Source organism: Capsella rubella, unplaced genomic scaffold, assembly GCF_000375325.1.
Source record: "Capsella rubella cultivar Monte Gargano unplaced genomic scaffold, Caprub1_0 scaffold_5, whole genome shotgun sequence".
NCBI lineage: Eukaryota > Viridiplantae > Streptophyta > Magnoliopsida > Brassicales > Brassicaceae > Capsella > Capsella rubella.
This window is the reverse complement of record NW_006238919.1, coordinates 7984050-8008067: the sequence shown is the minus strand read 5'-3', so window position 1 is coordinate 8008067 and position 24018 is coordinate 7984050. Positions and strand designations below refer to the sequence as shown.

General features: G+C 35.2%; 5 protein-coding genes and 1 non-coding gene across 8 annotated transcripts; 4 read left to right on the top strand and 2 right to left on the bottom strand.

The window, feature by feature from the left end:
* Positions 1-3398: 3398 nt before the first annotated feature.
* On the top strand, positions 3399-5071 carry LOC17885442 (cytochrome P450 94B3). Its single transcript, XM_006290877.2, has one exon. The coding sequence runs from the start codon at positions 3416-3418 to the stop codon at positions 4934-4936; it is 1521 nt and encodes a 506-aa protein (XP_006290939.1). The 5' UTR covers positions 3399-3415; the 3' UTR covers positions 4937-5071.
* A 167-nt stretch (positions 5072-5238) lies between these two features.
* Positions 5239-5324, top strand: TRNAY-GUA. Its single transcript is given in 2 exon segments — positions 5239-5275; positions 5289-5324. It is a non-coding gene; the product is annotated as a tRNA-Tyr (tRNA).
* A 2293-nt stretch (positions 5325-7617) lies between these two features.
* LOC17884784 (cyclin-dependent kinase G1) lies at positions 7618-10986 on the top strand. Of its 3 annotated transcripts, XM_023781970.1 has the most exons (6): positions 7618-9421; positions 9513-9654; positions 9745-9833; positions 9929-9942; positions 10036-10521; positions 10651-10986. In XM_023781970.1, exons 1-5 carry the CDS (start codon positions 8085-8087, stop codon positions 10140-10142), a joined length of 1689 nt encoding a protein of 562 aa, XP_023637738.1. In that variant the 5' UTR covers positions 7618-8084; the 3' UTR covers positions 10143-10521; positions 10651-10986. The 3 variants fall into 3 exon arrangements, with proteins under 3 accessions (XP_023637738.1, XP_006290729.1, XP_023637737.1); XM_006290667.2 differs by having other exon boundaries at positions 9929-10521; XM_023781969.1 differs by lacking the exon at positions 10651-10986 and having other exon boundaries at positions 9929-10612.
* A 5317-nt stretch (positions 10987-16303) lies between these two features.
* On the top strand, positions 16304-17573 carry LOC17886189. Its single transcript, XM_006292242.2, has one exon. It carries the CDS (start codon positions 16387-16389, stop codon positions 17269-17271), a length of 885 nt encoding a protein of 294 aa, XP_006292304.1. The 5' UTR covers positions 16304-16386; the 3' UTR covers positions 17272-17573.
* A 1471-nt stretch (positions 17574-19044) lies between these two features.
* Positions 19045-22489, bottom strand: LOC17886721 (protein PLASTID TRANSCRIPTIONALLY ACTIVE 10). The gene is made up of 12 exons (XM_006290265.2): positions 21689-22489; positions 21492-21551; positions 21372-21401; positions 21208-21281; positions 20980-21061; positions 20817-20890; positions 20628-20694; positions 20450-20542; positions 20172-20348; positions 20043-20093; positions 19678-19829; positions 19045-19597 (listed from the first exon to the last, which is right to left on the bottom strand). The coding sequence occupies exons 1-12, from the start codon at positions 22427-22429 to the stop codon at positions 19183-19185; spliced, it is 2016 nt and encodes a 671-aa protein (XP_006290327.1). The 5' UTR covers positions 22430-22489; the 3' UTR covers positions 19045-19182.
* A 414-nt stretch (positions 22490-22903) lies between these two features.
* LOC17885356 lies at positions 22904-23673 on the bottom strand. Its single transcript, XM_006291993.2, has 2 exons — positions 23526-23673; positions 22904-23354 (listed from the first exon to the last, which is right to left on the bottom strand). Exons 1-2 carry the CDS (start codon positions 23617-23619, stop codon positions 23086-23088), a joined length of 363 nt encoding a protein of 120 aa, XP_006292055.1. The 5' UTR covers positions 23620-23673; the 3' UTR covers positions 22904-23085.
* Between the last annotated feature and the right edge of the window lie 345 nt (positions 23674-24018).

Below are 24018 nucleotides of genomic sequence, written 5' to 3'. Positions count from 1 at the left end.
AGAATTTGATTAGTTGATTATTTCATATGCTAACATATTTTTTATCTTTTTATTTTTCTAAAATAATGTTATCTTTGTTTATTTAGATATATGATGATTTTGTTTTATTAGATTTCATTCTATATAAATTATTAATTTCGAAATTATATTAAAATATTAAATTAATACTAAATATGTTTATGTATATTCAAAATAGATATGTTTACATATATTTAATTTTGAATTTAATTGTCCACTTTTTATGGTAAAAGATTATTATGATTTCCATAAATATAGAATTTTTTTGTTTTTGTTTTTGTTTTTTTTTTTTGCTGTCATTAATTCTGTTTGGCAACTGGTTTTATTTTCATGAAATTTTTTTTTAAAATTGGGGGTGTTTGGCTTCAAGTTGTCCTTCCCAATTAATAGTATAGATTCAACACATACAATTCACTTACATATTTTTCCAAAAAATGAAAATCAATGAAAAAGTTGACATATGTAATTAGATAATGGTTTATGGAACAATGTAGTTTTGTTTGGAGGTGTGTTTTTTATATATAGACTTTGGTTTGATTTAGATGTTGTTGTAGGCAAAAATACTAGGGTTTATCCAAGTACTGTTTCGGCATATTTCAATAGAAAGTATGGTTCCAGGATCAAACGTTTCCAAATAATCACCAAGTGATCAATATTTTTAATTACTCATCTAGAAAAGAAATGTTATTCATATTTTCTCTTTTTAACTCGTAGGTGGTTCTTAAGCTAAGAAAAGCAAAGTTATAGGTCTTTGTTCGTAATTCAATGTGTGAGAAGTTTTGTTCTCAAGCAAGTTATTTTTTTCCTTTTAATGTCTTCTTTGTAGGAGATACTTGTTCCTTATGTTTTGCTCTCGGCAAATGTATGCAAACCGACCCTAAAATTTCATGGGCCAAAATATATAGGCTTTATTCATAAGATTACTTTTTGGACAGGTTTGAGTGTAGGACCTTCACTAGCCATGTCAATTAGTTCCATTGGAATTCAAGCAATACATTTCTTTCTAGATTCAAATTGCAGTATATACACACATTTTGATTTATAATACAACACCATACAAGCAAACACGCGATATGGTATGATTGGTCTAGAATTTTCAACACTATACTTGAATAAAACAAATCAAAGAAAGAAAGAAAGAATGTATATATTCACATAAACTCAGCTCTTCGTAGAGATTCAAGCAATCACAATAGTTCTTCGTAGAGCCCTCAGTCATGCTCTTGAACTCTCTCTCATCATATGCATTAAATACACAATTTTAACAACATATATGGCATAGTTCTTTACAATTCAAATCAAAGTTACTCACAAGCTCTTGGAGAAATTAACACCAATCATGCATCAAGCTCACAAAAGCATCAGCAACAACAGTTTGAGAGAGATGATTCTTATTCAAGTTAGTTTGCTCCAATTGTTTTTTTGTGACTTGGGGATTGAGATCAAATGGACTCTTGATGCCATTTTTACGAGGATCTCCTTGTGTGACTAATCATTTTCGTAATTCTCTTATGTAAAGAGAATCCTTGAGATTGTAGATTTAATTAATTGATATCCCAAAGTTCTGAAAAAAATCCAGTTAATATTATGTAATGTTCCCATTAATCTTTTAAAAATACCCAATTACCCATGAAAAGCTTGTGATTTTTTTTTAAAGTACTAAAACATATATGTACAAACTTGGCATCGCCATATAGATTTTAAAATAAATCATTGTTGCATTACATAACTATTGACATCTACAAATGTAGTTGTGTTTATGTTTTCTCATGATTCATATTTTGTCAACTTTTAGATTTATTTTAAAATGAACAATCAACTAAGTGGAGTATGCAATAGATACTAGTAGATGATATTTTTCATAAACATTCTCAAGTTAGTTTGTGGATTTTGGCCATGACTCATGAGCATATATAAACAAATGTCAACTTAGATCATTTAATCCGCATATATGATAGATGAGCATATAATATGCATAAGCTCATTTTCTATTTCATTTTTTTTTGTTGTTAGAAACGAACCATGACACATATATGTGTTGTTAGATTGTGTATTAAAATTTAAATATAGTTGATGAGTGATATATAATCAGAGTTCAGGAACTTGACGATCCATGTGAGGCTCTACTAACATTGTTGCAAATTTAACTTGCTGTTGAGATATCAAAATACAAAATAAAAACTATCTTCGTATAAAGCACGAGTTCTTTGGACGGTGAAGTTGACAAGAATTATTGAAATGATCTTGAATATGTGATATCGATCAAATTGTCTTGTCTCATATCATTTGTAAATCGGTGCCGTTATATTTAGTTCATACCATTCATGAATTTGTGCACAATCATGCATGCACGAGACGGTATCCACAACGACAAAGTTCGTATGTGAGTGGCTCAAAATCAATTTCACATCTTCTTTTACCTAAAGATCGTATATAGAAGAAGCAAAAAGTAAACTATATATGGCCTTTTATAGTATAAATAAAAACTGATCATTTTGTTGATTACAAGATTCATGCACAAGCCTCAAGAAGCACGTGCAAAAATGAATAGCCCTCTCTTTCAAGTGGGAACAGTTTTGTCTGTCTCCCAATCAATCTCTTGCCAGAATTTGTCTTCTTCTTTTCATTGTCTACCTCATTTTTTTCATTTCGGCTTAGAGAATTACTTAAACCCCGACACATTTTATCAAAAGTATAATTGCTCGATTATTTTTAGAGACTCTATAATATAGGTCATCACATAATGTTAAAACGGTAAACCAGAGCTAGTAATAGTATCATGTTTTGGATCTATCTTTTGCAATTTCATATCACAGTTTCAACTAACACATGTACTATTAGGTCTTGGACATGTGTTGAGTATTAATTTGTTAATGATTATAAAGTTATACTAAGAATATAGTTTACTTAATATAGTCTGTTTTACTCGCGTCACGGTTTCCACTTTTGATCGTGGTTTCGGCGGAGAATATGCCACGTGCTGATGCTAAGCTCTTTGACTTGTGCGTCTCCAAAGCGTTTGCAACACGTCAAAATTTTAGAAAACCATATGCGGCTTTTGAGAGAGATACTCTACCCAATGATAAAAGGAATCTACATATAAATATACAAACCCAAAAAAATTTAGTATAAAATATTGTCGTATATCGTATTTATACACATATAATGCCGTGTCACGTCGATCAAACTATATAATATAAGTGACAAAAATGTTATAAGAGCGATATCTTTTGGGACCGATTGGTTGGACCCTCCACCTATCCAATCCCTATATACAGACAAAACACACACGCAATACCCACCAAGAACACACACACACATACACTTTAAATATCACATTCACAAAGTTTCTCCAACAACAACACCAACCAAAGGAAATACAAGAACACCAAAAAAAATGGCATTTCTTCTGAGTTTTGTGACACTAGCGTTTCTTATTACAGTCATCATCTTCTTTTTATCTTCTAGTAAAACAGCTCAAGAAACCACCATTTATGGACCAAAATCGTATCCACTCATTGGCTCCTTACTCTCTTTCAACAAAAACCGTCACCGTCTTCTCCAATGGTACACTGAACTCCTCCGCCTCTCTCCGTCTCAAACCATCTTAGTTCCTCTCCTCGGTAACCGTCGCACCATCGTCACGACAAATCCAGAGAATGTTGAATACATTCTCAAAACAAACTTCTTTAACTTCCCTAAAGGTAAACCATTTACCGATCTTCTTGGTGATCTCCTCGGTGGAGGCATATTCAACGTGGACGGTCACACGTGGAGCTCTCAGCGTAAACTCGCTAGCCACGAGTTCTCGACTCGCTCGCTTAGGAGTTTTGCTTTCGAAGTTCTTAAAGACGAAGTAGAGAACCGTCTCGTCCCGGTGCTATCCGCGGCTGCTGATGTTGGGACGACCTTGGACTTGCAAGATGTTTTGAAACGTTTTGCTTTCGATGTTGTTTGTAAAGTCTCGCTGGGTTGGGATCCGGATTGTTTGGATCTTACCAGACCCGTGAATCCTCTCGTGGAGGCTTTTGACACCGCCGCTGAGATTAGTGCTCGCCGTGCTACAGAGCCAGTTTATGCTGTATGGAAAGTGAAGCGTGTGTTAAACGTGGGAAGCGAGAGGAGGCTTAGAGAAGCGATCAGTACGGTACACATGTTGGTCTCCGAGATTGTTAGAGCTAAGAAGAAGAGTCTTGAGATCGGAACCGGAGAAGAAGCGAAGCAAGATCTTCTGTCGAGGTTTCTAGCAGCCGGCCATGACGGCAAAGCAGTGAGGGACATGGTTATTAGTTTTATCATGGCGGGAAGAGATACGACGTCAGCAGCGATGACGTGGCTGTTTTGGTCGTTGACTGAGAACGATAACGTGGAGAGGAAGATTTTAGAAGAAGTGGACCCGTTGGTGAGTTTAGGGTTAGGGTTTGAGGATTTGAAAGAGATGAATTACACGAAGGCTTGTCTATGTGAAGCCATGAGGCTTTATCCTCCAGTGTCGTGGGACTCTAAGCATGCTGCGAACGACGACGTTTTGCCTGATGGGACACGTCTCAAGAAAGGAGACAAAGTGACTTATTTCCCATACGGTATGGGAAGGATGGAGACGCTATGGGGGAAAGATGCGGAAGAGTTTAAACCGAACCGATGGTTCGATTATGAACCGGGAAGTACAAGACCGGTTTTGAAACCCGTTAGTCCTTACAAATTTCCGGTTTTTCAAGCCGGTCCGAGGGTTTGTGTAGGGAAGGAGTTGGCGTTTATGCAGATGAAGTACGTGGTTGGTTCTGTTCTGAGTCGGTTTGAGATTGTGCCGGTTGGCAAAGACCGGCCGGTTTTTGTTCCTCTTTTAACAGCTCATATGGCTGGTGGACTCAAGGTGAAGATCAAGAGAAGAAGTCACATCATTAATAACAACGTTTGATAGAATTATATTAAAACAGTATGTATAACGAGTAATTTATAGAATATACTCCTGCAAAACCAAAAGGTGTAGATTTGTAAAACACAACAAAACCGGATATAACGGGGTAATGTTTTGGTTCAATTCCTTGCAGCACCCAAACTTGCAACACAATTTTTGTGACTAATTAGAAAACAGAGCTAAACGAAATGTGAACGGTAATAACATAACCAAACGAATGTCTATAATGTCTATTTCTTTTTCATTGATGTATTTTAAGCGAATAATGTTAATGATTAAAAAAACCAGGAATTGTGCAACATCCGACCTTAGCTCAGTTGGTAGAGCGGAAGACTGTAGTCTGTGACAGCAAATCTTTAGGTCGCTGGTTCGATTCCGGCAGGTCGGATTTTTTTTTTACATTTTTTACATTTTTTTTGAGTTAACTTATTAATTAGTACAATTTTAATTTTTTTTTTTTTGTCAACCAAGTTTTATTATAAAGCCCATTACGGGAAGTTTAAAGAGTACAAATCTTAAGCCCATCACCACATTTGCATTACATAAGACTAACTAAAAAATAAACACGTGTAGGGCAGACGTGGTGATTCCGAGTAGATCCACGTATAGCTGTAACTTCATCACCGATCTGAACCAGTTCCTTGCCGGAATCTTGTTTCGTCAGCCGGAACTTCAGTATTTTCGCAGATTTCTACTCAAGATAACTTTTGATGTGTACTCATCACCTTTTGCAAAAGTTTACTGGAAGAAACTGGCTGGATTTTCTTTGTTTACCAGAATGAAAAACTCAGTAGATGAAATGGAATATTCGTCGGAGAACTATCAAACTCGACTGGAACTCCAATTCTTCATACTCCGATTCCTTCAAACTGCATCATCTTGAAATTAATCGGCCAACGAGAACCATCACTCATAACTTTTCATATGTGGAAGAGTGTGGGTTTACCATCAATTGAACGAAATTTCAAGCACTTAGTACACAAAGATCCAACAAGCTTCCAGATTTTAACACTTCTTTTAAAAAGTGCTAACATGAAGAACAAGCAAAAGGTTATAGAAAACCGACACGGTGTCGGAGCTGTTGAAGGTTGATGAGAGAAGAACACACTAGTGATTAGGAAATATTATATTGACTCTCATGAAGATTACAATAATAGTTACATATGTTTATATAGGGAGGAGATGCTAAACCTAAATGATATAGTTTCCTAATATACATAAATACATAAATGAGATAATTATGAGAAATATATTCAAAGATATTCTAACTTATTCTACACACTTCTATACGCCCCCTCAATCTCAAGAAAGTGATGAAACAAAAGTGGAGTTCATGGCTTGAGATTGATCTTGGTGGAATGGTAGAACGGGTAAGGTGATGGAGCTCATATGTGCTCGAACAAACGCAGTAAACTTGCTTTCGTTGGAAGCCGTTCTTTTGATTTGATATGATCGCCAGATGTTTTTTTTTTCATATAAAAATAATAATAATAAAGAAAGAAAAAAAAATTGAATAAGAAGCTCTTGCCTTAAAAACGTGAAAACAATTTTTTTTTTTTTAATGGCTTGATTCAGATGTTTATCCGAAGCATAAGTGATAGTGTTTTCTTTTTTTTTAATAATAAGAAAAATAAAAAAGCAGATTCAGAGGTGTATGATGATAAACATGAATAAAAAAAACTTTTTTTTTTTTTTTTTAAGATTCAGATTCAGAGGTTCATGATGAACTTGAATAAAAATAAAAATAAAAAAGCATTTGTAGCTTAGATTCAGAAGTCTATGTCATATACTTGAATGAAGAGAAGCACGATGGCTTAGATTCAGAGGTTCATGATGAACTTGAATGGAAGAAGCACTTGGCTTAACAAAAACAAAAATAAAAGAAAACGAGTTTGACTGTTAGATCAAAACTCGGGAGCAACCTGCTCTGATACCATGTTGAAGGTTGATGAGAGAAGAACAAACTAGTGATTAGGAAATATTATATTGACTCTCATGAAGATTACAATAATAGTTACATATGTTTATATAGGGAGGAGATGCTAAACCTAAATGATATAGTTTCCTAATATACATAAATACATAATTGAGATATTATAAGAAATATATTCAAAGATATTCTAACTTATTCTACACACTTCTATAGGAGCTCTATGGCCGACAATACATCAGAGATTTTAAATCCGGACAAACTGGAAGACTATAACATGAACGAAACTGATAATATATAAAACTCAGATTTTATTTGAAAACGAAAGTTAAGTTTCTCGGAGAGAGTTAAGAGAGAGTTAAGAGAGAGAAAACTCTAGTACAATTTTAATTTAACCCAACAAATAAAAGGGAAAGACTAAACGAAGCCCACAATAAAAATTTATTAATTAACCCAAGTAAACACGGGGGTGTAGAAAATATCTAAAATCAAGTTAAACGCGTCAGAATTCTAATGGTCCGATCAACTTAAGGTAGCATTCATCCTCACCGTTAAATTTAATAATGTATGTGCGCTTTCCATTAGCCAATTCTTCCCTTCGAGTCATCGAGCGGACTCGATTTGTTTGATGGCATCTAACGATTAAGAAAGCTAATACCATGTGCGTAGTTTTACACATGCCCGCACTCGATTAAAATAAACGATAATGGAGTACAAAAGGGCCGGCCAATCTAGTTTGACCTTATTTTAGAAGATAAGAGAACAAATCGACGAAAGGTCATTATTAAACAAAAGAACTTGTGTTCGCTTCTCTCATCGAAGGGTTTCAGAAGAAGCTTCACGAGTTATTTGCTCTTTGGCTCTCGTTTTGATCGATATCTCCTGGATCCCAGTTTCCGATTCGCCTTCCGGCAAGAGCTTCCGGCATCTGTGACAATCGGTGGAGAAAGGAAGTTCTTTGGAATTGAACATCTAGGGTTTTCCAGATCTGATTTTCAATTTCATCGAGATTTTTCTCCTTGTTTGATTTGATCTATTTTATTTCGATAATTGAAGAATAATCATCTGCCTTGTCATCGCTTTTTAAAATTCTCCTAGGGTTTTCTTATCTGGGGTGTTTTGATTCTCGCGATATTGGTGATTTGGGGTTTTTTATTCCTATCGTGATTTTTTTTTCAATTGTTCATTGAGAAGAAAAATTCTGGTTATTTAATTACGATGGCGGCAGGAGGAGTTGAAGTTTCGCGAAGTTCTGTTGCTATTGATCGTACTCGTGCTTTTAATTCGCGTCAAGGTGGTAGAGACGGTGAGAGGCATCAAACTAAAAGACCCATTGAAGCTGATCGCAGGAGGAGAGATGGGCGACGTGATTCACCCAAAGGACCACGTTTGGTTTCTCAAAGAGGAGAAGTTCGAGAGGAATATGGTGTTCAGAAGAGGAGGAAGTGTTCGCCTGCTGGATGGGAGGGAAAAGATAGAATGGTTCGAGCTCCACTTAGTGAGAAGATTATAAAAACTAACCAATTTGTCGATGTGGCTACTACTAGGAAGATATCTTCTGAGGATCAAGTTGGTGTTTTGTCACCAGAGCATGTACCTTCAGTGTCAGTACTGCCGGTAGAAGCTCAACTGGATGTGCAACATCCGCTTGATGATCTCGAGGAAGGCCAGTTGGAGGATGATCGGCAGGTGGTTCAGGCACCTAATATTGCGACGTCTAAATGGGCCACTGGTTTGGAATCTCCAAAGGATGAGGAGGATGTAATAACTGATGTTGTCAGGAGTAGTAGATGGAATAGGAGCAGTTTGTCTCCTGAGAGTGGGGAATTGTTATCGGAAGCGTCTGAAGAACGGAGGTCCAGTTCATCTGGGTCTGGTAGCGGACGTCCTATTAGTGCCCGTGAACATTCAGAACATGAGTTGGGGAGTCGTATTGATATGGATGTTGGTGAAGCAGAATGTTCTCCTCCTGATTTTAGTGTGTCAGAAATTGATGAACCAGCTTCCCCGGATGTAGGCTTGAGCATGTTAGCGGGTAGTAGAGATGTAAACGAATATCAGAAGCTAAGTAAGATAAATGAAGGCACTTATGGGATTGTTTACAAAGCAAAGGACAGGAAGACAGATGAGATAGTGGCACTCAAAATGATTAAGATGAACATGGAAGATGAATATGGATTCCCCTTGACATCTCTGAGGGAAATCAACATTCTTTTGTCTTGCAATCACCCATCAATCGTGAACGTCAAGGAAGTTGTGGTGGGAAACGGAGCTAGTGTTTTTATGGTCATGGAACACTTAGAACATGATTTACGGGGAGTGATGGACAGAATGAAGCAGCCTTTTAGCACCAGTGAGGTAAAATGCCTGATGATACAGCTGTTGGAAGGTGTGAAATACCTCCATAGTAACTGGATTATCCACAGAGATCTGAAGCCATCGAATCTTTTATTAAACAACAGTGGGGAGCTGAAAATATGTGATTTTGGCATGGCTCGCCAATATGGGAGTCCTATCAAGCCCTACACCCAATTAGTTGTTACACAGTGGTACAGGTGAGATAAATCTATCGAAAAACTATTTTTTTTTAAAAAAATTATTTGTGAGTCTTGCAAGCTGACCTAATACTTGATGTTTGTGTTGTAGGTCCCCAGAACTTCTTCTAGGAACAAAAGTGTACTCAACCGCAGTTGATATGTGGTCGATTGGGTGCATTATGGCTGAATTATTGTCTCTAAAACCTCTTTTCCGAGGGAAAAGTCAGAATGACATTGACCAGCTTCAACAGGTAACTATGGTTTTTCTAGTTTCTTTATATTATGTTCTCTTTGATGAGTATTTATCTGTTAGTAATAAGGCTTCTGTAATATCTTTACAGATCTTTGCGGTTCTTGGGACACCAAGCGAGACAGTCTGGCCTGGATTCACGTCGTTGCCAGGTGCCAAAGCCAAGTTTCGTAAGCAACCGTGAGTAATCTTTCATGTAGTGTTAATCTGTTTTTATGATGTTTGTTCTGTTAGGCATAACATGTTAGTCTAATTAATCTGTGTCTTCATTTCAGGTACAATTTACTGCGTAAGAAATTTCCTGCTGCATCTTTTACAGGAGCTCCAGTTCTTTCAGAGTTGGGATTTGATTTGTTGAACAGATTACTGAATGTTGATCCAGAGAAGCGCCTAACAGTTGATGAGGCTCTTAGCCATGGCTGGTTCAATGAAGTACCTCTCCAGAAATCAAAGGAGTTCATGCCGACATTTGCTTCAAAACGTAACTGAGAGATCTAAACTAATATTTTCAGTATCTTTGTTAAATCAATACTTTCTTGTCCTCATATTCCTTTGTGTTATCTTCTTCACGAGGTAAATACTAAAGGGTTTACCCGAAAAGTGGGAAGAGGACTTGCCATCTGTAAGTTACTTCCACAACATTTATAGTTAACTTGTAGCTTTTTTTTTTCTGTTATGCCTTGTCATTTTTTACCAAGGTTGTTTCACTACAAAGATAGTATTGCGAGTCGACTGCAGTGTGATCACCTTAACCGCAGTGTGTGTCACTGGTGACTGATACCTGGATCTGAATGTTCCGGTTCAAAGGCTTTTGTTGGGTACGATGAGCTATTTGTAATCACAAGCTTCCTCTAATCGTAGCATTCAGGTCCGCTTGTTGTGCTGCAAGGCATCAATATTTTTGAACATTTACGATTCTTACCTTACTTTTATCAACGCCTGCTCGTACGTTCCTCTCACTTGTATGTTTTATATATTCTTATCTTACATTGTCCAGTCGTCAGAATCACCAGTGCTTTTATTCATCACCACCGGAGTTATCTCTTGCATCATTTTCTGATTCTGGCAGTGTCGCTAACTCTAATCCGTACGTCTCCTCTTTTGGATTTGCAGAACTTGTGTAAGTTAGATGTGTAAGTTATGATGTGACTCGAATTAACTAGTAGTTACATACATACACCCTTTAGTATGTGAGATCTTAGTATATATATATATATACATCCGAAGTTGATTTCAAAAGATGATGTTATGTATGCGTTGTAGAGTAGTTGTTCGATAGATAGTGATTTTCTTTAAAAATAATGTGTTGATTCATCGATTCTTTTTTTCTTTCTGGTTAAGTTCAGTTCGAAAGTCCGCAACGTTTGTTTCGTAAGTTATATAGCTGAATGATAACAAAGTTTATACGATTTCTATAATTTATCGGTTGAATAACAAAATATATGAATTACCATTAGATTATGAATTTGAAGTGAATTTAATAATGTTCAATAACACCAGATTTGGTTTTGAGAAGACGTTATAAAATAAACAATTGTAGAAAAATATAATTACAACTACAATACACGGTGAGTGGTTTCGTATAGGCAAAAAAAGTTGTCAACCTTAACCTTGAGCGGGACTGTCCTTGTAATAAACAAATGTTGTCTTTTTAGGATAACGTAATCTTGTGTTTAGCTCTAAACGGTGAACCATTATTGGAGTTTTGGAAGTAGAAGAAACATGAAATCAAAAACAAATGGAGATCGAAGTGGCTCTTAGTCATTGGTATAATTGGAGCAAAAGACATCATCTTATCTAGTGGGCTAGTGGCTACTGCCCTAAAGAGGGACAATAGCTTTGGTGAGTCATCCTAGGTTCCACCAACCAGATTACAATCCACACACGTGGCTCAGACCCATTTCGTCATTTTTCCAAGTTAGGATTCTTGGGTTTTGAGACTTTTGCGGCCTTCAAAGCGAACCTTATTCTATCAGTCCTCGCAAATTCTTTAAACCTTTAATATATACCTTAATAACTCGAGTTGGCGACTTCTCATTGGTCGAACATGCTCTACTTTTGGTTTACTTGAGATTCACTTGTGATTAATTGAAAAGAGTAGTCTAATTAAGCGGTTTCATCACTTAATATTTAAATAAACTTGCAGGTATTTGTTAGTACACTAGTATTTGTTACGAAAACTGTTGGCGAAATGTGTACTAGTATTACTCTAATCGGATACTAATTATTAATTATACAATTAGGTATCAAAGCAGCAGGTGAGATTCAGAACGTAATCAACTTTTTTTTTTCTTCTCTGCCTATTTATCTATTTTTCTTTATTAATTGTCTTTGAAAAGCATATGCTATAATGATCTTTATAAGGATAAGAAGAGATTGTTCGCCTTCTACTTTTAGAAAGTAAATCCTACCGTTTGGTTATACTAATCACTATTTTTTTTTACTATTCCTAGAGAAAAACCCTCCAATTATCTTTGTATAAATTATCACCATGTACCAGTACTACTAGCTACTATATATAGATATTCCATTTTTAACTATTTAAGATATTTAAGCTTTTATATATCGTAGGAAATTATATAAGTTAATGTGTTTGTACACATGAGATACGCCATTTTCAATCTTAAGCTTTAGTTTTGTTGATGTAATTAATTGATTATTATTTTCATTATTTTTCCTCATCTATATAAAATATAACATTTCTTCCATAGTTCTATATATATATATATATATATATATGTATTATTTTGGAACTCTTGTGAAGTTAATTTCCTACTATATGTATATATATATGATCCTCAAAACAATGTCCTTGTCGGAAGATCAGCACAATAATAGAATCCAAATCACATTATATTTTAGCTAGCTATATGAATTTATAAGATTTGTGAAAGTTATCTTATGGAAAGACCAAATTTTCAAAATTTTGTAGGTGTTGTGGGAACCTAGCTATATTGGATGTGCCACGTGTTCCAAGAGGCATACTTACTTAAAATAGGGTTAACACTTTTGTCTGTATATATTTTATACAAGTAAACTACTAAGCCTAGCCCAACAATCAATGATTTCACTTTTCTTTTTCTTCCTAAACATAGTAATTATATTTATATATTTGAAAGCCTAAACAAATCTGGAAAGGTTATTTGTGCAAAGAAAAGTATAACACTATATGAATCAAACAATTGACTAATTAAATTATTCACTTATTCATAATATGAAGGAGTGAAAAAAAAAATACTTGAAAAAAAAAATGTGGATAGCCAAAACCTATTTATATAGTTACAATGAAAAGGCGAACCATGTTCTATACAATTATACAAGAACGTCATCTTAATTGGTCCATGTATCTCTTATCTCATAGCAAAAGCAATGCATCTTTTGATCTTTGATGCATGATATGATATAGTCAGATCCATGCCTATATATATATATATATATATATGAAATGTTAGAAATTTTTGGAAAACGATATATATAGCCATATAGGTAGATTTTGGCTTTACTGATAAAGGTTTAGATCCTGATATTTCTAACGTAACCATAATTATAATGACTTATGCCAAACTAAACTTAATTAATTGAGATGTCTTAGTCGATAAAAAGATTCTGGTTCTAGAGTGAAAACTCTTCCACCGATAAATGTGCTATATACTTCAAGGCACTTATATAATTAAAGATGGGTGTGTATGCTTAACTACTGGTTTTGGTTAATATTTAGAATATTAGATACAAATAATGTTAGTAGTAATCAACTATTTATGTATAGATCGATTATTATAAACACATTAGCTAATGACTGGTCTTTACATGTTATTATGCGTGTTCTCATGCGAAGTACAACACAGCCAAGCCAACCCGTAATACTTTCAAGATTCCTCGCACCCAAGAGCATGTCTAATGCAAGTATGTTAGCAAATTTCTTAGTTATAAAAGGTAAAAAAGTAAATCAAAATATGTATTAACCTAAGAAAAATATCTTAGTTAGAAATTTTGATGTTGGTTTTTAGTGCAAGATGTAGGCAATTGATTGGTTTGAGATTTGTACGTCAAATTTGTTTTCAAAGCAAATTTTTTAAATTATAATTTTAAAAACTTTGAATTTAGAACTCTACCATTAGAGGCATATATTTTTTTTCATTTTCAAAAATTTCTTAACTTCAAAACTTATATTTTTTATAATTACAATAATGCTAAAAAACTTTAGCATTGGGGACGGTCTAAGAAGCTGAAACTCCATCCCAAATGGCCAAATCTAACGTTTAATATTTTTTTACAAGGTTTTTTCTTTGGTTAGAACTCTAGTCTAAGTTTTTCTAAGATATTTGTTTGTTTGTATTAGTAATATACACTATTCTGAAATAGTGTTTGTTTTTTTCCGTCTACGACGAGCTCTTACATTTTGAGGTTTGAACCTAATTAAATTATGACGCTTAAGAACAACATATGTATCCAAGTTTTGTCTACATCTATAGTTCATTGATAATAATTCGCATTCTATGATAGTTAAAATTAAAAAAAATAGATAGGATTAAACTTATATAATAAATTATATACTATAAAATAGGTACGTAATAGGAGTATGTTTTGGTTAATTAATATGCCTTACTTAAGCTTCTTTATGTCAATGACGATTACCTAACTCCATTGGCACTAAATCTTTATTTTTTTGTCACCGATCATTGTCACTAAATCTTTAAGGTCATTTACGCATGAGATCATCTTGTCCCCTTTGAGATCTAATTTGTCATTCTCACTTTTAATTTTAATTAAGATGCCATTAGCTTTAAGTTGAGACTTGGTCAATGATTATCATTATATTCAATCCTCATCTTTTGAACTGTGCGTAACATTATTTTTTTCATAATAATTTCAACCTGATTTTGATTTTGACAATTTTTTTTTGTTATCTAAAATTACTGCTGGAAACTCATATGGTTCAATGATCAAGGATTTTATTTTCGGCTTTGGACTTCGATTCTTATAAAAGACGTATTTTTAGTACATTAATGGATGTAAAGTTTGTCTTAATTAGTTTCACAATTCTACGAGTAAATTCGTTTGTTATGGTTTAATTAAAAAGAAATAAAAAAAATTTGGTTGTTTTTGTTTATACTCTCTCTGTTTCATTATAAATGATGTTTAGCCAATTTTTTGTTTCAATATAAGTGATATTTTTAATTTTCTATGCAAAAATTAATATATTTAATATATTTTGAGCAATTATATTTTACATCATATTTTTTTATTGGTTGAATTCATATTAGTTAATGAAGTTTTTATGGAAAATGGGTAAGTTATATGTTTTATTGTTTAGTGTGCCAAAACTTTAAACATCACTTATAATGAAACAGAGGGAATATCAATTTATATAAAAATTTTTTGATAAGCCCTGAGAAAACTAATCTTAAATTGTAGAAATCAATTAATGAAGTCAATTATTCTGTAAAACATTTTGTTTTGGTATTTCGCTATTTGAAATATCCGTCAAAGTTCTAAAGTCAGTTCCCAACTTTTTTAAATCAAAATTTCTTATATATTACCAATTAGTAGGTCGATTATTCGTGAGTCATTAGAAAAATGATTTGGTTAATTATGAGTTTTTGAGTAATATATCAATTGGTAGGGAGTGGGTTAGTTTTAAATAATGTAGATAAAATAGATACAAAAATCTAAGAATCAAAGAGCATCATTATTGGTGATGTTTTAGGAGATTCTTATGCTAAGAAAAACTAATAAAAAACATTTCTTAGTTTTTTTTTAACTTAAAAACTCCAAAAAAACAATGGTGGTGGTCTTAATTAGTTAACAAGCATAGGAATGTTACGTCATTTTAATTAGAATGTACCTTTTTAGTTTTTGCCTAACATTAATGTGACGTTACCCCAAGACCAAGCAATATAATGCAATCTTAATTAATGGTAAATTCAGTTTGTTCAAAAAAAAAAAAGTAATAATGGTAAATTTTAATCCTTTATTAGAACTTAGATTTCGATGAGCTTAATAACCTAAAAGCAAATAAAAATATATATAACGTAATGTTTATATAAAATGGCTGTAATAAACATACAACTTCTCAAATTATCAATATTTTGTATTTCTTAATTGTATCCTCGTATACCCAAAACCATGTATGAGAGCATTAATGCTATCATTAGTAATATACAGCTTCTCAAACTCACAAAGAACCTCTCATAAAAATAATATAACATGTATATATATATATAAACACATGTTCCTCGCACCAGTGAAACAAAAAATTACGTAAATTGATTAAACTATTAATAGCATATCCAATACCTTTTCACCTCCACTATAGCAAGATGCATATTAATATTTTACTTCTTTTTTTTTGCATTTAATTTACGGTGATACATTACATACTAAATTACTAATGGTTAGAGAATTTTTTTTTTTTTTTTTTGGTAAAGAATAATGGTTAGAGATTGCGAGAATAACTTAGGCAGAAAGACCAAAAACATTAGCATAAAAAAAAAAATGCCATGTGCAACCCTTGTAGTAGCGTCTTCTAGACCAAACACAACCACAAGCGTGCAGACTCCGACACGTGCACGTATCACAACACATGTAGACTTCAATACGTGTCCAGATCACAGACATTATAAAACCCTTAACCATCTCTGCTTTAGTGTTCCTCAGCTCAAGTAGAAAGCTTATCATTAGCTTATAGAATTCTCATAACATTCTTTTACACACAATCTCACAGAGAGAAACAATGGACGGTAGGGGAGGGTGTTGCATAGCTAGGTACGCCATTGGCTCTGAGCCCTACGATCTTTCCAAAGCAGATCGCATCATGCTTAGGTTTCGTCCCATCGCTCCTAAACCAGCCAGTGACGGCGGAGTAAAGCCCGTATCCAGCGGAGATAGCGGCGGTGGAAGCTCTGACGTTTCTTTTATTAGGGCTGGTAGAAGAAAGAGGAAATGCCATCAGAGTAAGGTTAACGGTGGTGGTAACGCTAATAAGAGGTGCACCCGGCGGAAGAAGACATCGGAGAAATCTGTGACTCACGGCGGCGCTAATGCGGTGACTCTTTCTCTCTTACCGGAGAAACCTGCGGTTACGGATCTGATGGCGGTGGAGAAGGAGAAGCGTCAGGGTCCGTTATGGTTGAGTTTCAGCGACGGCGGTGGGATGTTTACTCCGGTTGTGCAAAGGACGGTGGTGATTTCGTCGTGTATGACGGTGGAACGTGTAACGGACGCTTGGATCGAGGGTTACGGTTTGGGTAGGTCAGATGAAGAAAGGAAGATGAATCTTGTGAGAGACACGTGCCCTGGTTTCATATCCGACGGTTCGGGGAGAGTCACGTGGACGAACGACGCTTATCGGAAGATGGCTAGGGATAACATTCCTGTGGAAGAAGTTTCACCGGAGATAATAAACGGAGATAGTAGTTTTCACGTGATGGTACGGTTGGTGATGAGGGAGAGGCCGATGCTAACGTCACCTGGTTTCACATGCAGAGTGAAACTACAGCACACGTGTCAAAGTCGTGAGAGAGGCTCATCAGTGACGGTGCCTTGCGACGTGTGGAGAATGGATCACGGTGGTGGATTTGCTTGGAGGCTCGACGTTAAGGCCGCTTTGTGCCTTTGATATCACCGTCAGATCAACTATATATATCGGCGACGAACGGTCTCGATTGTTACATTACAATGATCCTCCGCGTAACATTATTCGGACAACTTATTAGATTTTCTAATTACTTAACTAACGTTAATTATATGCCGTCTTTGTTCTGTTTGTTTCTTCAAGATATTTAGAGTTCTTGTAAAAATGCATTTTTTTTCTTCTTCTTCTTAGTTCTTAACGCGTTTGTGGTGATAAATTCTCGAGTTTGTTGTTTAAAGTTAACCAATGAAGGGAAAATATGTATGTATTTTAATGCGTTTTTTGTCGTCGGTGCGTTTCCTCCCACATATTATATGTTAGACGCACTATATATATTGTCAGATTTCACGGCAAGGACGGTTTGAAATTACACGGGTCAGATTGAAACGAGTATGGTCCAATCATGCAAAATCCAAAAAAAAAGTGGTCCAAAACGTAAAACCAAATACTGTCTTAATCGCTACAGAAAAAAATATCTGAACGTCGACCGCTCCGGCTTTTGAAACAAGATCTCAACACCGGTACAAATATTTTCTTGCTTATATAGCTTATAACGCTCAATTATCTGACTATTTCAACGATATATATATATTACCATACAATATATAAACTCATAATTTTCTAATCAACGACGAGAAATGTGGAAATTAATAGTCTCTTTTCTCATGTGATCTTACTTAAGCTAGTTACTTACTTACTCTCGAAGAGGTAGATTGGAGTCGAACTCAATTTTTGTTGTTGTTATTGTTGATGTCGGCACTAACAGTTTTGATGAAGCAAGGAATAAAACAAAAGTAACGATCCAATAGAAACGTGAAACGTCCGAGCAAAAGAAAACAAAATAAAGGAGAATGTTGTACTACTACAGTTTTGAATGTACTACACCTCTGCGGTAAAAGTGTAATATATCTAATGAAATGCTATGATACGTGGGACTGGGTCACTGGGACATGACCTATCTTACTATCTATATATGCAGTAAAGGAAAGGCCACTTGGACCAACCACTGTTTAATTAACTATGTGTTGCTTCTCTATGTTTTTTGGACTTCATAACACATATAAATTATCTAAATAAATGAAATTTTAAATAAGAAATACTTTCATTTTTTATTAGTTAGTGGTATTAATATAATTCAACTTTCATTTTAAATTGATCATAGTTTAAAATTTTATATGTGTTACTGAGTTTAAGAATCTAAGTAAATTTTAAATTTATGGTAGAATAAAAACAACATTTATGTAATTGTATATATAAAATTTTAAAGGGAAAAAATAAAATTGAAAGTGAAATATTAGTTTATAACATGATCAATAAAAAAATGCTTTTAATCCAAATTTAGATATTGAAACATAATAATTCAAGATAAAATAACTATAATATGTTTTGAAAATCAATTAAAAATAAATAAAATATCACAATATGAATAAAAAATTAACAAAAAATTATAAACCTCCCGCGCGGAGCGCGGGTCAACTGCTAGTTTTATTATAAAATAATTTGTTTTAGGGATCACACTAATAAGCGTTTTTAGCTAGAGACTTTAATTTCTTTTGTGTATATATAATCTTTCTTATTTTACTTTAGTTTATTAACTAATAGGAAACTTGAATATATGTTTGGTCCTCTTGGCTATAAACTTGAATATAATTACTTTCTAGGTCTGGACCTCTTGGCTGTAACTAAGACTAATTAGTAAAAGAGTAACTAATCCTCCTATACTAGGGATTATATTGTGACTTCAATGAAATGATCAGATCATCAGTAATCATCTTTCCTGTTATTCATTTTGCCAATGATCGATTCATCATGTTACTAAGCAGTTGTGTCCTTCAAGTAACGATAGAAAGTCCAAACAAGACTCAAAAAATCTTATTTTCTACTCCCGTTTAAACATCAATCTGTCAAGACTTGAGTACCGTTAACGACAGGTTGCTGTTCCGGGTAACCTATACTACTCTCATCACTCAGAATGCTATAGTCAAAGTCATCAAACTCATACTCATCGTCTTCTTCTTCAGACTCTATTTCTTCTTTTTGTTTGGCCAAGTTAGGCTCAGCTTTTCTTTTCTCCATTGTCTGCTTAATGGCATCATCATAAGACATATCATACCACACGTTGCCTTTCCCAACTATGGATTTGTTGTGTGCATCCTTCATCCTCTCTTGCTTGCTAATCTCCGAGTTCTTTGGCTCTCCCCAGTAGTCATACTGATATAGTGCACTTGTTGGATCGTACTGGTCTTTCCCAAAGAAGTTTCCTGGCTTATACCTCCCTGGTTCCTCTAATGGTAAACCAAGTGCTTGACGGCTGAAACATAGATTCTTAAACATCAACACCTTTTCCGACAAACATGCTCTCTCACGTTGATGAGTTTAGTTTTTACTTACGAGCTAATATCTCTAAGCAATGCTTCTCTTTCCTCCAAAGATCGGCGCCAGTGTAAGAAATCATACTCGTCCATCTCTATATTTCGTCTTAGCTTGTCGATTTTGTATCCTTCTCCTCTGGCTTTAGCTTCCATCATTAGTTTATTGTGGTGCTGCAGAAGACAATAGGAGAGATTTTAGCCCCAGTCAGTATGAAAGATTCATACAAGGATGTGAGTCACACTATTCAATTACAAAGTGCAAAGCCTTAAATGTAATTAGGACAACGAAGATAGAAGGAGTTACCAAGACAGTGTGAAATGGAAAACTATTGTAAATAAAAAAGATGTTAATGTCCCATAGCAGTGTAGTGAAGGGGTTTAAACCTGGCGCTCGATCAATGCAGCTTCTAAGTCAAGTTCCTTGACACTCGTTTTCTGCCAGAAAGAATAAACATTTAATCAGGAAGCTTAAGACAGTATGGTCCACCAACACACCAGAAGAAAAAATCTCACCAGAATCACTTTTGGCAATTTGGTTTTCTTATAATAAGCTTCGCCATGGTCGATATCCTTTTGTTCATCAAAGCCTTCATCATCAGATAATTCTGATAGTTTTTTGCCTTTGTATTTTTCAGGATTAGCTTCGTGATCATCCAAAATCATTTGCTCAGCTACATGTATCTGCCACAACTGCAAACGGGAAAGAAATGTGTTGAATGTTACAGAAAATTTAGAAAGCCAATAACCTAGTGAGTTGAAACTTAAAACAACCCTTTTGTTCAGGAAAATACCTTGTCGACATATGGGTGATCAGAGAGCAGCCCTTCCTCCTCTGGTTTTGATCCTGGATCCTTTCTAGGTTCAGGAGGTCTTCCACAATCTCGCTGTACAAACAATGTATTAGATAAGAGGAAGACTTTTCAAGAGAGCACGAAATGGATTGACATTCTAGTAAAGGATTTTACTAACCCGTATCTCATCTGGATTAGTATCCCCATCACGATGGAATATTGGTGGGAAGTCAAATTTATTAAAGCTGGAGCAGGATTGTAAAAACACAGTCAACACACATACAATAACCAAGACCAAACGAGGACAGAACTAATGTCAATTTTTACTGGATATGAAAAGGGAAAGAAAGAAATGTGAATTACATACATCATGTGATCTATATTAGGATGGACAAAGCGCAACTCTAACGGAAACCGAAACCGGTATGGATCTCTTTTTGCCTGAAAGAACAGATTGGAAAAACATGAGAATGAAAAAAATTTCCATTCAGATTTTATTAATGTGAAAGAGGAATGTGCCTTAAGATTACCGTAATCTCAACGATAACATGCATCCCAACTCTTATGAAATGGCGGATCCAAAACCAGTCATTACCTTTTATAGGAACCCATCTACAAACAAACAGACACATAAACTCAAAGCTTTCATCTAGAGCATTTGAAACTAGAGACAACATTTGATAGGTTACATACCCTCTAATTACAACAATCAAATATGATTTTAACTATACATACAAACTGACAGTACACAAACATACCCTTCATGAACACCACCAATGTCAACAAATGCTCCCTGGTACAAATGTAAAGTGGTGACTGTACCTTCACAAATCTGCAGGGACATTACGTTATATCTTATCTAACCAATCATCTCACCGATCACTATTCACAATAAACAAGGCCTAGGAATAAGGATCCTTACCATCCCAGGATAGTAAAAGGGAAGCTCATACTGCACAGAAACACAAAGCAATTAACTTCAAACAGTGCATTACTGAGCTAACTAGTTAAATAATCAAACCAGGAGTAGTAATATTCTTACCATCCCATCTTCATAATCCTTCCCTCTTTTCCTTCTACCCGGATAAAAATCCTGATCCAACTGCATGAAAATAAAAACATCATCTCAATTAGAATCCTACTCTTAGCCATTAAGCTAATGATTTCTCATTGTTCAAGCCACTCAGCAAAACCTAACAATAACAACGACTGTAACCAAAAAGCTAGAAAAAATCAAACCTTGTAAGATTCTTCCTCCAACCTATCTTTATTAGCTTCAACCCATTCATTATATTGTTTCAAGAAAACCTTAAACCTCTCCAAACACATCTTATCAACAGCAGCCTCTTCACCAACCCTCAAGTCCTTATCCAAATCCTCAAGCCAAACCCTTTCAGCCATCAACTTATGAGCTTCCCTTATAAACTCCAGCTCCTTCCTATCAACTTCCCAACCTCTCGGCGGCCAATCACGCGGCGGAATTTGCCTGAGTACCATCGGACCAGCCCAAGATGTCTCCAAAGGCGGCGGTTTATCACCTCTAATCTCAAACTGCTTCGCATACCATTCATCCTCCGTAATCCCCATCTCCTTAATCTTCTTCTTCCTATACGACGGTCTCAGCATCTTAAACGCCTCGATCGCCTCCGGTGACTGAAGCGGAACTTCTTCACCTTCGTTAAGCGATTTACGAGCGAAATCGGCTTCAGGTGTGAGAATCTCCTCCCATGGAGCCCAACCACGCTCGATCCAGTTACGTCGTCGAGCTTCATCCTCTGTATCTTTGTCCTTTGGTCCGAATTTCTCGAGGAAAGTCTCGTCGACGGGGAATTCGTCGGAGCTGAAGCCCCGGCAAGGGGGCAAGTCAATGCGACGAGGCTGAAGCCATTGAAAGCCGGTGGAGAGAGATTTGGGTTTGCAGAAATTAAGGTTTTTTGAGTTAGGGAAGGTGAAAGTGAGATTGGTTTGGCAAATCTGCATGATTCATTCGCCTCTCTTCAGGGTTTTGAGGGGTTTAAGAGAGTGAAGAAGTGTGAGAGGAGTGTGGATAAGCTTTATTTCATTTACAGTGAAGAAGAAGAAGGGTTAAGTCTTTTTTGAATCTCCATATTTATGAAAATATTCAATTTCGAACCCAGGTTTTAGGATTGATCAGTTAGACCCATATTAACAGTTTTCATAAGGTTTAGTTATGGATGAACCCTCATATATATTCAAACATTCGATTTGGACCCCAAATGTTTATAACTGATCAATATTATCAACAAGCTTGGATACAGATCATTGTATGGAGTGATTTAGAAAACAGCTACACATGGTTGAGAAAGTGTTTAGAAATGTGTTAATTTAAGCATGGGATTAAATGGATTTGAACTTTGTTTTTGTTCAAGACGAAATCATGAGAAATGTAGTAATCTGTCAAATCTGATATCGTGGCATGCCTTAGTTCCAAGATTGAGACCATAGCAAGTGTTTTCGATTTGATTTGATTACATCCTTAAAAAAGGTAACAGAAGACGAAAAAGATACATATTTTCTATAGAATCCTTACAAGACATAATAGTTGTCTGGTTAGATTGTACATAATCAAGTACAATACACATGAATTTGAGATATGTGTGTTTACAATTACACAATCACTCTCGAGTATCTGCCTTGATGTTTCGTGGTTGAGCTTGATTCTTGTACTTGCAAAACATGGACAGTACAGATGGGTTCTTGTTCTTTAACTGTTTCGAGCTCTCACACGAGTCTACAGCCATTGCATCATGAGTATCTCCTGATTGTGTATCCGAAGAGAAGACCTGAGACGATGGTGATGATAATGACAGATTCTCCTCACCTTCTGTTTCTTCTAATGAAGTCTCTAGTTTCGATCCTTGCTTAAGCTTTAACAGTGTTGTCTCTACAACGCCATCAGAAGAAACCAAAGATCAATCAAAAACCTAGATCCCTTTGATATAAAATTAGTTCCAAATCTCAAGAACATCTAAAACCTAGGAATGATTTTGAAATCGAGGGTTAATCAAAATCAAATGCTGTGAATCTGGAAATTGGAAAGGATGTGAATAAGTACCGTAGACGGAGAGAGGATCGTCTTTGATGATCTTCGCCGGATATCTTTCCAGAGAGTCCGGCGAAGATGGCGGCGGTCTCAGCCTCCCAAACATCTCTCTCTCGGATTCAGTTAGATCTGAGTTCGTCTTCGCCCACTTGAAATCTAAGTTTTCTTCTTTTGATTTGGCGCCTCGATCGACAAGAAAGAGCGGGAACCGTTCCCAGGGAAGATCATTTCGGGTCAGACCAATATCGGCCCATATAAATCCTATTATATTGGGCCTTTCAGCCCAAAACTGCTATTTTAAAATATTTTCTACAAAACTTAAAATGAAGGATGCAGAACAGAAACCAAAGCGACACAAAGTCATCTTAACCATTGAATCATTGACTTAGAACAAAGTAAGTAAAATCAACGGGTAAAAGAGCCTTTACGTAATCGTTCTGCTATATTAAACTCGAAACTAAAATAAATAAATAAAAGTTTTAACAAGAGAACGAAGAGAAGAGGG

Coding starts and splice junctions, on each gene's coding strand:
- LOC17885442 (XM_006290877.2), top strand. CDS start 3,416: ATGGCATTTCTTCTGAGTTTTGTGACACTAGCGTTTCTTATTACAGTC.
- LOC17884784 (XM_006290667.2), top strand. CDS start 8,085: ATGGCGGCAGGAGGAGTTGAAGTTTCGCGAAGTTCTGTTGCTATTGAT. Junction 9,422..9,512: donor GTTGTTACACAGTGGTACAG/GTGAGATAAATC, acceptor TTTGTGTTGTAG/GTCCCCAGAACTTCTTCTAG. Junction 9,655..9,744: donor ACATTGACCAGCTTCAACAG/GTAACTATGGTT, acceptor ATATCTTTACAG/ATCTTTGCGGTTCTTGGGAC.
- LOC17886189 (XM_006292242.2), top strand. CDS start 16,387: ATGGACGGTAGGGGAGGGTGTTGCATAGCTAGGTACGCCATTGGCTCT.
- LOC17886721 (XM_006290265.2), bottom strand. CDS start 22,429: ATGCAGATTTGCCAAACCAATCTCACTTTCACCTTCCCTAACTCAAAA. Junction 21,282..21,371: donor CCTTTTACTATCCTGGGATG/GTAAGGATCCTT, acceptor ATGTCCCTGCAG/ATTTGTGAAGGTACAGTCAC. Junction 20,543..20,627: donor CTAATCCAGATGAGATACGG/GTTAGTAAAATC, acceptor TTGTTTGTACAG/CGAGATTGTGGAAGACCTCC.
- LOC17885356 (XM_006291993.2), bottom strand. CDS start 23,619: ATGTTTGGGAGGCTGAGACCGCCGCCATCTTCGCCGGACTCTCTGGAA. Junction 23,355..23,525: donor CGATCCTCTCTCCGTCTACG/GTACTTATTCAC, acceptor ATGGCGTTGTAG/AGACAACACTGTTAAAGCTT.